This window comes from Mustela lutreola, chromosome 14 (genome assembly GCF_030435805.1).
Source record: "Mustela lutreola isolate mMusLut2 chromosome 14, mMusLut2.pri, whole genome shotgun sequence".
Classification (NCBI taxonomy): domain Eukaryota; kingdom Metazoa; phylum Chordata; class Mammalia; order Carnivora; family Mustelidae; genus Mustela; species Mustela lutreola.
The window spans coordinates 42,722,830-42,737,055 of record NC_081303.1 but is presented as its reverse complement, the minus strand read 5'-3'; the positions used below and the strand labels follow the sequence as shown (position 1 = coordinate 42,737,055).

The 14,226-nt window shown below is 40.2% G+C and overlaps 1 protein-coding gene across 6 annotated transcripts in view; it reads left to right on the top strand.

Annotated features, from left to right (window-relative positions):
* The window catches only part of LOC131814842 (C4b-binding protein alpha chain-like), a 56,679-nt gene that overhangs the window by 17,011 nt on the left and 25,442 nt on the right, over positions 1-14,226 (top strand). For 4 of the 6 annotated variants that reach the window (XM_059146222.1, XM_059146224.1, XM_059146223.1 and 1 more), the window contains 6 exons: positions 1,403-1,585; positions 2,479-2,679; positions 7,621-7,806; positions 11,045-11,224; positions 12,137-12,312; positions 12,859-13,268. In XM_059146222.1, the coding sequence (XP_059002205.1) occupies positions 1,403-1,585; positions 2,479-2,679; positions 7,621-7,806; positions 11,045-11,224; positions 12,137-12,312; positions 12,859-13,032 (1,100 nt within the window). In that variant the 3' untranslated portion in view covers positions 13,033-13,268. Of the gene's footprint in view, positions 1-1,402; positions 1,586-2,478; positions 2,680-7,620; positions 7,807-11,044; positions 11,225-12,136; positions 12,313-12,858; positions 13,269-14,226 lie in introns of those variants that run through there. The other 2 variants (XM_059146227.1, XM_059146228.1) reach the window with 2 other exon arrangements.

Genomic DNA, 14,226 nt, shown 5'->3' with positions numbered 1-14,226 from the left:
GCTCCACTGGTATTTATGTTTGATGTACCAGCGTGCCGTAACAAACAGCAACTAAGATCTCACTGGGCTCTGCAAAGCAAAAGTTGATTTTCATTCATACCAAGTTGGCTCCATGTCCAGGGGAGTCTCTAGGCTGGCTATAGTCTAGGGGTAAATTCAGCAACAAGTCTAGCAATCCAAGTTGCTTTGCTCTTGTGATACTTCTGCATTAAAATGTGCTTTCAAAATCTCTTCAGTAGGAGAAGAGAGAAAAGTAAATTATGCCCTGGCTTTTTAAAAGAGCTTTGGTCCAAAGTGACCACATATCAGTTTACAGCTTTTTGTTCCAAACTAGTAATGTGTAGACTCTATCTTAAGGGAACTGAGGAATATTGTGTTTTGTTTGTTTAGGGAGAGGAAGTGGAAATATTGGTTAGCATTTACAATGTTCACTGCAAGTGCCTACAGGACAAAGCAAACAAACAAAAAAATCAGAAAATCTACTGAGTATTGTTACTTGGCTAATCTGAGGCTCCTTCCTTTGGGACTAAGTGTCTACATAGTATCATTTAATATTCTCACTCCCCACAGAACACAGTCAAATCAGGGGGTGATAAAGTGTGATCCAGCGAGCAATTCAAAATGTCAGGAGTCCAGACAGCAAGAGGTGGAAATAGCAGAGTTTGAGGACAGAAATTTAGCAGAGCCAGATTACGAAGGGCCTCATGTGTCCCACTAAGAAGTTCAGAGTGAAGGTGAAAGGGAAACTTTGAAAGGCTTCAGATGGGAAATAAATATGTTGCATTTCAGAGAGACAAGTCGGGCCACAGAAGAGACAACAAAAGGAGGAGGACAAAACTCAACCTATAGGCACCTGTTGTAACTATCCAGCCATGTGGTGAAGGTAGCTTCAGCCATAGCCATGAGTCATCAAGGCGGCAGGGCAGACATGGGGGCAAGATGACTGACTGCTGTGGGGTTGGGGTGCCCAGGGCAGTTTGTTCTGTGTTTGTGAGAGCACAGATCTCTGATGCCTGACTGCCTCTTCCTCATGACAGTCATATCATCACCACTGGCCACTGACCCACACTGAAATCATGCAGAAAAGTAGGCCACTGTCAGGGAAGGATTATGAGGTCGTTAGGGATGTGTTTCTTTTGGGTTATAGATGGCTGGTTTTTCTTGAGTAAGCTGGGGTTATTCACAATCATATCATAACAGAACTGATAGGATAAGACCTCATTTTACTGAGGCTTGTAATAGTTGCAATTATATTCACTTTAAAATGTTTTCCTTGTATAAACTGGACGTATACTGTATTAGGCTTTTGTATCATAGTTGAATCTGCATTAGCAATAGGAAGTGATATCCTTATTGCCATTTCTCTTTTGTGACCCACTTGTCTTTTCTTGTGATTCTTTAGAAATCGTCTGTGTTAAGCCAAATGTTAAAAATGGAATAGTGATCACTGGATTTAGAACCATCTATACTTATAAAAACTCCATGCAATTTGACTGTGAGAGAGGTTTTATTCTCAATGGAAGCAGTTTAATCCATTGTGGAGAAAATGGTGACTGGGATCCCCCTCCTCCCATCTGTGAGCTCAGTAAGTATGGACCATGCAGGAAGTTCAATGTTTGGCATCTAAATTACCCAGAAATGTTGGTGGAGGTATATTTGTATGCCTAAACCCACTAGAACCAGAGTAAACATTTAAATTTAGATCAATAATTGTCTTTATTTTTTCTAATTGTTGGGAAAAAGAAAGATTACATCACGCTGGGTAAGGTCTTATATAATCCCCAAAGGTTGCCATATACATATGTGCAGGTTGTGGACACTTCAACCCTAAAGGGAGACATTAACATTGTAGACATTGTGGATTAGTGTATTTATTTCAACAATTTTCTCACAGTAGGAAACTTGTTTTGTTCTAACAAAATCATTACATTATGGTAATTGATTGAAAGATTCATAGTAAAGTGTCCTGGGGGATTGGGAGAGTCAGAAATGCCTTTTTCCGGGCGCCTGGGTGGCTCAGTGGGTTAAGCCGCTGCCTTCAGCTCAGGTCATGATCTCAGGGTCCTGGGATCGAGGCCCGCATCGGGCTCTCTGCTCAGCAGGGAGCCTGCTTCCTCCTCTCTCTCTCTGCCTGCCTCTCTGCCTACTTGTGATCTCTCTCTGTCAAATAAATAAATAAAATCTTAAAAAAAAAAAAAGAAATGCCTTTTTCCAATTTCCACAAAAAAAATTATATAAACTAATCATGATTCTGACACTCTGAAACTATAAACTCACATGGATCATGAAAACTTCTGCTAATAGTAATAATGATAACTTGGTGGTTTGTTTTCTGAAGTGGCTGATGCCTCAGCCATGGCAAGACAGGCCCTGGCTGAATGAACGCGTGGGATCCTCTGGTAGGACAGGATTGTTGGTGATCACCGTTGCATCTCTAGTAGTAGTGACTTTCCCCGCTTGTTCTTCTTTTATGAACAGATAGTTGTACTGACTTACCAGACATCCCAAATGCCTCCTGGGAAAGATATAACAACCATGCACCAACAAAAGAGCAAATGTATAATATTGGAACTGTGTTGAGGTACACGTGCTCTGCCGGCTATAAACCTGTTTCGGATGGGCCTACAACTGTGACTTGTCAGAGAAATTTGACTTGGACCCCACATATAGGATGTAAGGGTGAGTCCCTGCTTTTTAAGTCTTTTTGTAGATTAGATGCCCACCCTGGGCTAGGCTTTCTTTCTTTCTTTTGTTTTTTCCTTTAAAATGAATGCAATTTTATCTTTCAAGATGCATTTAGGATTATAATAATTCAACAGAGGAGTGAAGTATTATTGTCAGGAGGGGTCATGAAAGTCTTGAGGGAGCTGAGAAACTGTAACTATAACTTTCCTTATCCCATTTCAAAATCAAATGAGATGCGGACATGGAGGGAAAGACGAAGTGAAGCATTGAGCAGACTGAGCATTAGCTTCCCCACTGGTGAAGAAGCATGGAGAATAGGGTTCAACATTTACCAGAGTCAGACTTCCATCACAGCCCTTTCCTCCCCACTGTCAGCTTTGGGGTGCTTAGTAGAAGGAAAGGCTGTAAGACAGTCATTAAGTCAGCCAGGTGCAAAGTGGCTATGTCTTTGAGCTGAGGGGCTGTGGGCTGCAGGAGCTGGGTCTTGTGACCTACCCCTAGAAGACAGACCCTGACTCCTGACCCCTGACCCAGTACTCTGGCCCATCAGAGGGGGAAAAAAAAAGAACTTTTTGCCATCTCAAGATGTCTTTTCTCTTTGAGAGAACATGAGGAACTGAGAGACAGGTGGACATAATTTTATGGGTTTCAATGGAATTGACAACAGAGGGAGACAATACTTCCTTCCGCACATCAGAATCTTGTCATTTTAGAGGTAAAGACATAGAGGCCCAGGATATAGGGAGCTTTATTCTATAGGTTGGAATTTGAAAAATGTGTAAAATGAACAAGTAATGAAAAATGATAGTTTAGATCAACTTACTGGAGATCATTTCACATTAGGACTTTAAGTTTAATTTTACTTATTTAGTCTCATTTGGGGGCAATAAAATGAAAAGTTTTAACAAAATTACTGAATTAAAATATATTTAACAATGATTGCCACCACTTAAGTAACAAAGTATTTATAAATACAAGATTTTCATAAAAAACAGACACATAGATCAATGGAACAGAATAGAGACCCCAGATATGGACCCTAAACTCTACGGTCAACTAGTCCCCAAAAAAGCAGGAGAAAATATCCAGTGGGAAAAAGACAGTCTCTTCAATAAATGGTGCTGGTAAAATTGGACAGCTACATACAGAAGAATGAAACTCGACCATTCTCTTACACCATACACAAAGATAAACTCAAAATGAATAAAAGATATCAATGTGAGACATCAAAATCCTAGAGGAGAACATAGGCACTAACCTCTTCAACATCAGCCACAGCAATTTCTTTCAAGACATGTCTCCAGAAGCAAAGGAAATAAAAGCAAAAATTAAATTTGGGGGACTTCATCAAGATAAAAAGCTTCTGCACAGCAAAGGAAACAGTGAACAAAACAAAGAGACAACCCACAGAATGGGAGAAGATACTTGCAAATGACACTACAGACAAAGGGCTGATACCCAAGATCTGTGAAGAACTCCTCAAACTCAACACCCAAAAAACAAATAATCAAGTCAAAAAATGGGCAGAAAACATGAACAGACACTTTTCCAAAGAAGACGTATAAATGGCTAACAGACACATGAAAAAGTGCTCATCATCATTAGCCATCAGGGAAACTCAAATCAAAACTACATTGAGATACCACCTTACACTAGTTAGAATGGCAAAAATTGACAAGGCAAGAAACAAAATACGTCAGAGAAGTTGTGGAGAAAGGGGAACCCTCTTACACTGTTGGTGGGAATGCAAGTTGGTGCAGCCACTTTGGAGAACAGTGTAGAGGTTCTTCAAAAAATTAAAAATAGAGCTACCCTATGACTCAGCAATTGCACTACTGGGTATTTACCCCAAAGATACAGATGTAGTGAAAAGAAGGGCCATCTGCATCCCAATGTTCATAACAGCAATGTCCACAATAACCAAATTGTACAAAAGGCCAAGATGCCTTTCAACAGATGAATGGATAAATAAGATGTGGTCCATATACACAGTGGAATATTACTCAGCCATCAGAAAGGATGAATACCCAACTTTTGCATCAACATGGATGGGACTGGAGGAGATTATGCTAAGTGAAATAAGTCAAGCAGAGAAAGTCAATTATCATATAGTTTCACTTATTTGTGGAATATAAGAAACAGCCTGAAGGACTTCAGGAGAAGGAAGGGGAAAATGAAGGGGAAGAAATCAGAGTGGGAGAGGAACCATGAGAGACGTGGACTCTGAGAAACAAACTGAGGGTTTTAGAGGGGAGGGTGATGGGAGGTTGGCTGAGCCCAGTGATGGGTATTAAGGAGGGCATGGGTTACGCAAACAATGAATCATGGAACACTATTTCAAAAACTAATGATGAACGTTAGTGTGGTGACTAACATAACATTACTATGGTGACTCTCATAATATTAAAAATTTAAAAATATAAAAAATGGAAACTTGATTTTCATGTAATAAAAAAAACACACACATAAAAAAAAAATAGATAGATAGATAAACGCCTTTGAGGATTCTTCTTTCATGTGTCTGTTGGCTACCTGTATGTTTTCTTTAGAAAAAAGTCTATTCAAGTACTCTGCCTGTTCTTTAATCAGATTATTCAATTATTCAATTTTTCAGTGTTGAGTTTGGTAAGTTCTTTATATATTTTGGATATTCACTCCTTACAGATATTTCCCCCCATTCAGTAGGTTGTTTTTCTGTTTTGTTGATGGTTTTCTTCACTGTGCAAAAGTGTTTCAGTTTAGTGTAATCCTAATAGTTTATTTTTGCTTTTGCTTCCCTTGCCTGAGACAACAGATCCATAAAGATGTTGCTGATTTTAATGTCCAAGAGATTACTGCCTATGTTTTCTTTTAGGAGTTTTATGGTTTCAGGTCTCACATTTAAGTTTTTAGTCCACTTTGAGTATGTGTGTGTGTGTGTGTGGTGTAAGAAAGTGATCCAGTTACATTCTTTTGCACATAGCTGTCTAGTTTCCCCAACACCATTTATTGAAAAGACTGTGTTTTCCCCATTGTATATTCTTGCTTCCTTTGTCATAGGTTACTTGACTATATGAGCAGGGCTTTATATTTGGGCTCCCTGTTCTCTTCTATTGATCTATGTATCTATTTTTGTGCTAGTACCATACCGTTTTAATTACTATAGCTTTGTAGTACTTCTTAAAATCCAGGACTGTGATACTTTCAGCTTTGTTCTTTCTAAGGATTTTTGTTTGTTTGTTTGTTTGTTTGGCGATCAGAGGCCCTTGTGGTTCCATATAAGTTTTAGGATTATTTATTCTAGTTCTGTGAAAAAATGCTTTTGTTATTTTGATAGGGATTGCATTAAATGTGTAGATTATTTGGGGTACTACAGACATTTTAATAATGGTAATTCTTCCAATCTATTAGCATTGTACATCTCTCTCTCTCTCTCTCTCTCTCTTTTTTTTTTTTTTTTTTTTTGGTGTCATCTTCAATTTCTTTCATCAATATCTTATAGTTTTCAAAGTAGAAGTCTTTCACTTCCTTGGTTAAATTTATTCCTAGGTATTTTATTCTGCTTGATACAATTGTAAATTGGGTTCTTTTCTTAATTTCTTTTTCTGCTACCTCATTGTTAGTATATAAAAACACAATAGATTTCTATATGTTAATTTTATACCTTGTAGCAGTTCTGACTTTATTAGTCCTAACGATTTTTTGGTAGAGTCTTTAGGGTTTTCTATAGATAGTATCATGTCATCTGCAAATAATAACAGTTTTACTTCTTTCTTACCAGTTTGAATCCTTTTTATTTCTTTTTCTTGTCTGATTGCTACAGCTGGGAATTCTAGTACTATGTTGAATAAAAATGGCAAGAGTGGACATCTTTGTCTTGTTTCTGATCTTAGAGGAAAATATTTCAGTTTTTCACCATTAAGTATGATGTTAGCTATGGGTTTTTCATATTGTGGCCTTTGTCATGTTAAGATATATTTCCTCTACACCCACTTTGTTGAGACATTTTGTCATGAACGAGTGTCATATTTTGTCAAATGCTTTTTCTGCCTTTGAAGTGCTCATATGTTTTTAAATTTTTTTCCTCTTGTTAATCTGATTTGCAAATATTGAACCATACTTCCATCCCTGGTATGTATCCCACTTGACCATATTAAATGGTCCTTTTATTTTATTTTATTTTTTTGAATGGTCCTTTTAATGTATTGTTATGTTCGATTAGCTAATATTTGCTAATTATTTTTAACTAATTAAAAATAATTAATTATTTATTTTTGCATCTTTGTTCATGAGAAATATTGCCTGCAGTTTTCTTTTGTGTGGTGTCTTTGTCTGGTTTTGGTATCAGGTAGTACTGACTTTGAAGAACGAATTTGGAGGTTTTCTTTTCTATTCTACTTCTGGAACAGTTTGAGAGGAATAAGTATTAACTCTTCTTTAAATGTTTGGTAGAATTCACCTGTGAATAGTGAAACCATTTCGTCCTAGACTTTTGTTTGTTGGGAATTTAAAATCTTACTTTAAAATTATATTTATGTTACTCACTATAGGGACCCTGGATATAAACTTTTAAGGACATTTTTCCTCCTGTGACTGAGGAACTGTAAGGTATTAGAGAGGTTAATAATGATGTAACCCTAAAGAAATCATAAGCAATGACTGTTACTTGTCATTGCTTTTTAATACTTCTGAAAATTTGCATTTATGTGCAAGTTTCACCCAGTGTCTCATTTTGGAAGCTCCTAATGAAATTTTTTAATTAAGGGAAATAATTAGGTTGGAGTACTTTAGCAATCAGGGACAGGGAGAGCAGACCCAGAGGGCCTCAGGTACCCTTTTCTGTTCCCCCTATCTCTCTTCAGTGGTGAAATCTTGAAAAGCAGAAATGAGTTATTATCCATGGGAGTTTCATGGCAGTGATTTTACTAACCATTTGTCTCACTTTTTATTTTTTAGAGGTGTGTTGCCCAATACCAGAGCTGGAGAATGGCAAAATCATTTCACAACGCACTAGCTCTGTGAATAGCTGTGCTTATTTCTATGATGATGTAGTTTATTATGAGTGTTATAAGAAACGCCAGTCTAACGCTAGATGCCTAAAAGATGGCACGTGGTATCCCAAAACACCAACATGTGATGAGAGTAAGAGCTTATATAATTTTATGTTATTTTTTCTTTACCTTTTTTAAGTTTACATTCAGGTTGGTTTTACACATAGTGTATTATTAGTTTTGGGGTAGAATTTAGTGATTCATCACTTGCATGTAATACCCAGTCCTGGTTATATCAAGTGTCCTCCTCAGTGCCCATCACCCAATTACTTCATCCCCCAACACCACTCCCCTCCAGCAACCCTCAGTTGGTTCCATGTTTCTGCATATCAAAGTGATAGAATTATTAAGGAAAGGTTTAAAATTAGGAAGAATTTGTACACCCTGCATGATTTTTGGAGTGAATACATTTGTTAAAAATCATTGCCCACCTCCCAATCCAACTTTCTTTTTCCTCCTCATTGTTTATTCCCTTTCTCTTGACCTTCCTGCTTTTCTTTTCTGAATCAGTAAAAATAGGCCACATCTAATATAATAGATCAGCTGACCTTTTCAATTATTGCCTTCTGTTTCTTGGTGTTTATTGTCTTGTCTTCTCTTCTGTCTGTTCATATGCCTTAATCTGCAGTTCAAGAACCACCCAAATCTGTTTGAACCCATCTTTCTAAACTTGCTTCCTTTCCTCCACAAACTTCCTTCCTTCCTTCTGTTGTCTCTAAGTTCTCCTTCAGACTCTCCCCCAGTGTGAAATGCCTACCTCTCCCTCACCAAGAGCATTTAGGTGCTCAACAAAATCCTACATCTCCCACTGTTTTTCCATGTCCCTGTCTACTGATGGTCAAGAACAATGATCCCTGCTGGACGGTGATGTTTCTTCTTGCCTTGTGTGTGAGAAGGAGCCCTAAAGGGGTTCACATTGCTGTGTTCCAGAAGATCTTCTAAAGTAATATTGTGAAGTCTCATCACTATAAAATATTATCTCTCAACTGGCACTTCAACTGTGCCTTTACCAGGTCAATCCAATGTCTGAACAGATTTACAGGTTCGGGATGATGCAGTCTGTAATATGACTAGTACATTCTATGGCCACGGTCTCAGTACCACGCCTCTTTTGCTGTGAGTGGGTTTTCTAGTTGCACATAGTGTAATTCATTTCCAATTATTAAACAATATAATGTTCAGATAAAAGTGTTGACTGAAGTCCCACAAACAGAAAAGGCAAACTCATACCTTGAACACCTTTGTATTTCTGTCAAAAGACATACTTGTCCCTTCTAGGTAGAAGGGATGCAATATAGTCACCTTCTACCAAGTGGCTTTATAGTTATCTCAAGGGATGGTATCATATTAAAGACTTAACGCTGTGGCTGGCAGTATGAAGATTCAGTGACAGCCTTGGTAAGTGGCAGTCCATGTTGTTGTGCCCATGCTTCTTCTTCATCCATACCACCCCTTTGCTCCTCTTCCTCTTGTGACAGCACTGGAAAGGCCAATGGCAGAAAATGGCTGACTTTAAGTTGCTGAGATATTGTTTAATTGTTTAATGCCTGCCCTACTGGGGATGCTCTGCTGGTGTTAACATGCAAAATAAAAACTTTGCATTTCCTGTCGTTCCCATATATCAGGTCACCTACTTCTACCTACCCCAGATCTCCTTGGGCCTAATCTTCCAATCTTTGCCCTTAAGGGCACTGCCAAACAAGCCATTCATTCTGGGCCATTCCAGGCTCATTTCATCTATCTTTAGCCCACGTCTTTTTCCAACAAAGTGAATGAGCAGATCATCTAAGATTTTTCCTTATTACTGTCTTTCCATGATCAGCCTCTAAAGCAGCTTCCATCCATTTAGCTTACACATACCCAAAATACACATCTGTGAGTAGGCTTGGCTTTCTCTCTTCTGTCAGTTGGTTATAATGGAGACTCCACATAGCCATGAGTCTGAGCTCAAGAGGCACTTGTGCAACAGTGGATGGGCATAAGGAGGACCTAGGCTTCCTATGTGGGTAAGCTGCTTGTGCCATCTGGTCCTTGCAAATGCTCATCCCAGATGATGAATTCCATTTTATAATGAATTATTTGTTGTCTGCTTGGCCTTATAACTTGGTTCTGATTGACCAAAATCATGATTTTGGCACATGCTCACTTCATGACCGAGTATCAGGCACAGCTTCTATCAGGACCAAACAACATATCAAGAGTTATATCTTAAACAGCACATTGCATGGCCTTGCTTCAGGATCTCAAGGGTATATGCTATGATGGTCCCATTGATATTTGCATGCTTTCTGACTATAACCACTTTCAATGTACAAGGCTCTGCTGCATCTTAAGTTAAAAGCAAGAGGACAATTACACTGCAACTGCCTCAATAGAACAAAAGATTTTTTTAGTGTTCTAGGCATCTAGGAATTTACAAGGGTTAAGGAGGTCTGCACAAAGAACCCAGATTATCTATCTATCTATATCTATCTCAACATGCTAGTTTCTTCTTACTCTATCAGTGTAATTAGCATAATGCCATTGATATTCCGGATCAATGTGTATGTTCAGATAATATAGTATCCTCAGACTCTATTATGACAGGGGCAACGGAGTTATCATACCCTATGGCTGAAACTACAAATACATGTTTTGATCCTTCTGTGTGTATGCAAACTGTCTCTGACCCTCTTTTTGATAGAGATGAAAAGAAGGCATCTGCTAAACCAGTGGTCATCATTTCCCTGAAAATACAAAAATCTACTCTAGCAAAAAGATATCACATCTGAATGAGAACGAAAATGTTGTTGAGTTTTGAGTAGTCGACTATAATTCCCCAGAATCCTAACTTCTCTTGTAGACTGGGGAAGTAAATGGTAATAGAATGGGGAGGCAGCTTCAGTTCCTTAAGAGTGGTACCAATTCCCCCCCGACCATTTCCCCTGCCACCTTGGTATATGATATGTTTTGTAAAACGCTGTGTTCGCTTGAAGGAGGATGGGTATGAGCAAGATCAATGGGCTTCTACTTGACTTCTTGGATATGACAGGTCTTACTCCAAAAGGCAGGAACTCAACGTGGGGGCTGAACAAAGTATTAATTTTAACCATTCCCATTATCCGTTTGAAGATATTAGATGACTACCAGGTGGTCTAATGATGGGGCCAGGATGGTTCCTCAGCCTGAGGCTTAGAAGAGGGCAACTCAGGTCTTGGGTTGGGCTAAGTGTTCCCCTGGGCAGAGAAGATGACAGGACAGAATGGAGCCTCCTACAAAACACACAAATTATGGAATGAGCTATTTTTTACATTCAACAAGCTCATGCTTTCTCACTTTTATCTCTCAAGGTCAAGACTGTGATTTCCCTCCTGAGGTTGCCCACGGATATTATGAAGAAACGAAAGGATTGTGGGCATTCACACAAAGTGAAGTGATATATAGATGTAACAAAGGATACACTCTGGTTGGAGAGGCCAAACTCTCCTGCAGTTCTTCACGCTGGACCCCTAAAGCCCCTCAGTGTAAAGGTAACTCTAGCTCCCTTTTCAGTCGGGTGGGTGGAAGGGTCACAAAAGCATGGAAGCGTTTGATTTAATTTGTTTTGATTTATTTGAAATCGTGACTGTGTTCAGGAGGCAAACAGTACAAAGGGAATACATAAACATCAACCTCCCTTCCTCTTTCCCCCAGTCACAAAAATTCAGCCCCTATGCCCACTTTCCTGTATATTCCCGGAAAAATTCTGCACATGACCCATTTCATCTTTGGCCTGTGACAAAATTTTTATGCAAGCTTGCTCTAGCATGAATGTGGGCTCTCTTGGGCTAATTGCAAACATCATGAAGTGGTAAAGACTTCCATCACAGCCTCGTGCAAGGCCCCACGGCTCCTACTTTGTTGTGGGGACAGGACAAGCCAAGGTCAGGTCTGACTTTTACAGGCACACAGGTTAATAGCACATTGCCATCAGCAACTCCAGGGATGATTGGCCACCATAGTCTCCTTTCCACACAGAGGCCAATCGACAGGAGGGAACATTTCATAGCTCTTGTCTTGCTGGGATCGAGAGATGAGGGATACTTGCTTTGATAGCTGAGGACCAGGGGTCACATGACTTTTTTCATATCTTATCATGTTCTTGGAAAGTATGAAGACCTGGGGCAAGTTTCTTAACCTGTCTGTATCTCAACTTTCTCCCAGAAAAATGGGAGTGATAACAGTCCTTACCTCCAGAGCTGAATCACATAAAATGTTCAGCCTGAGTCTGATATATCAGTGTGGCCAATGCTCAACCAAAATGCTAACAAATATTACTGTTACCTAAACCAAAGATAAAACAATTCACAGCACCTGTGATAGTTAATTCTTATAATCCTAACCTGTTGTCATGTCTTTTTCCTTAGATTTATATATTGCTTAAAACTGTGTTTCCATTGTAGCTCTGTGTCCAAAACCAGAAATAGCCCATGCAAAGCTGTCTGTGATTAAGTATCAATATCTTCAATCTTCAAATGTCACCATCCAGTGTGACTCTGGCTATGAATTGGTTGGTCCCCAAAGTGTCACATGCTTAGAGAGCAGAACCTGGTACCCTGAGTTGCCCAAGTGCGAGTGGGTAAGTGACATGATTCAAGAAAAGCTCCTGTGGTAGCCAGTCCTAAAATAGGGGCCTCCCTCTAAACACTGTCCCAGCCCCCAGTGGTGAGATCTGAGTTGTCAACAGTCAGTTCTGAGTCCTTCAGAGGAACTTTTTTCTTTTTTGAACACTGTGGTTCAGTAGGAGTGGCAAGCTTTCCTCTCTCACTGGAGGAGAAAGAAAAACGAAGCCCTTTAGGGAGAAGAGGGCCTCAGGTACCTGGGACTTTTTCTAGACTATATAATATACTGTATTCCATTTCTGGATGGTCTCAGAAACATCTGGATGTCTCTGTCCTCACAGAAGCCCCCTACGAAGCTGTCTCAGAACTGATCCCTATCCCTCCAGGAAGGACCATGTTGGGACCTAAGATGTTTTCTGGTTTTCCTGCTCACCAGGCAGTTCTGGGCTTGGTCTTGGCTCTGAGCTATAGTCCTGTCATTGCCAAGAGTCACTCCTCAACCCTGCTCCTTCTTGATTTGAAGAGAAGCCACTCAACCACACCCATCCTCTACTCTCTTTCAGGTGATCCCCGAAGGCTGTGAACATGTCCACAAAGGCAAGAAGATCATGCAGTGTCTCCCCAACCCAGCGGATGTGAAAATGGCCATGGAGCTGTATAAGTTGTCTTTGGAGATCGAACTACTGGAACTAAAGAGAGACAAGGAAAAGAAATATACTATGGAGTCACCAGTGTAATTTCCCCCAAAAGAGGAAGAAAAATGCACCGCCTTCAATACAATAGAGATCCCTTCAGGTTACCAGCTCCCTTTGCACCATCATTTATGGTAGTAAATGTCTAGAAAGGATAATTTGTTCACATTTAGTGCTTTGTGACTGTAGAATTATTGATGATCTTGTAGCTGATGGTTTTCCTTTTCTGGACACAGAGTGCACACTTTGTTTCAAGTAAAAAAATTATGTGTCAGAAACAATTTTGCCTTTGTGGTCATCTGTCCTTAACGAGGTCCCTAAACACACCCATTCCAGAAAGTTAATACATTTCCTGAGTGTAAGGGTCTTGGACTTGGGCTCATAGCCAAGCATTTCCCAGGTTGCCTCACTGCACACTTGCACACGTGCTAATCCCTCAACTCCTCAGTATTTAGAGTCAATGTCAACACACCCCATGTTCCAAGTCCATTCTCCCCATTTGAAGGGAGTCCTGCCCTTTATGAACCCCTGTGCGCTCGCCCTTTGCCTCACTAGTGCTACGTCTCGACATCTGCCTGACAGGAAAGGGATTCGTGTTTGTGTCTAGACCTCCTTCTTCCATTTTGAGAAAACAAACTTTGACAGACTGATGCATGAGGTCCACATGGCGGCTGCCTATGTGTCCCCAAGTCTTCCCTTGTCATTAGCAAGAAAAGTGACATGGCCTGAGCAGGTGTCCCACCCATGAGGAGAAACCCCCATCCATCACCTGTACATCTTGGGGTACCCTGGACACTGTGGTTCCTTCTACTGGCCACGTCATCCAAGGGTTGCCTCCTCTGAAATCTCTCATTTGTGTCCCAGCCCTTTTGCTTGTCTCTTCCCTCTTTGTTCATAGGCCTCTGCGGGGGAGCACGGGCCGCTTTTGTTCTTATTTCCCCAAATATACTTTGCACAGGCCCTGGGGGCTCAGAGGCTTTCACTGAACCTTAGAGGCAATAGAAACTCAGAGAATCTGACCCAACACAGAAGGTGTGTGCCGGCAGTCCTGAAAACCATTTGCCTGCTCCCGCTTCTAGGAAATCTGTAGATTTTAATTGGGATTTCCCCTTTGACGAGGATTTGTGGGTCACCGGTTTCCTTGGAAGGTGGCCTCAGAAAGCGGTGTTTAGCGAGTGGATCGTGAGATGACCAGATGAGAAAGGGAGGACCGCTGAAGGAAGGAGACTGACTTGGATG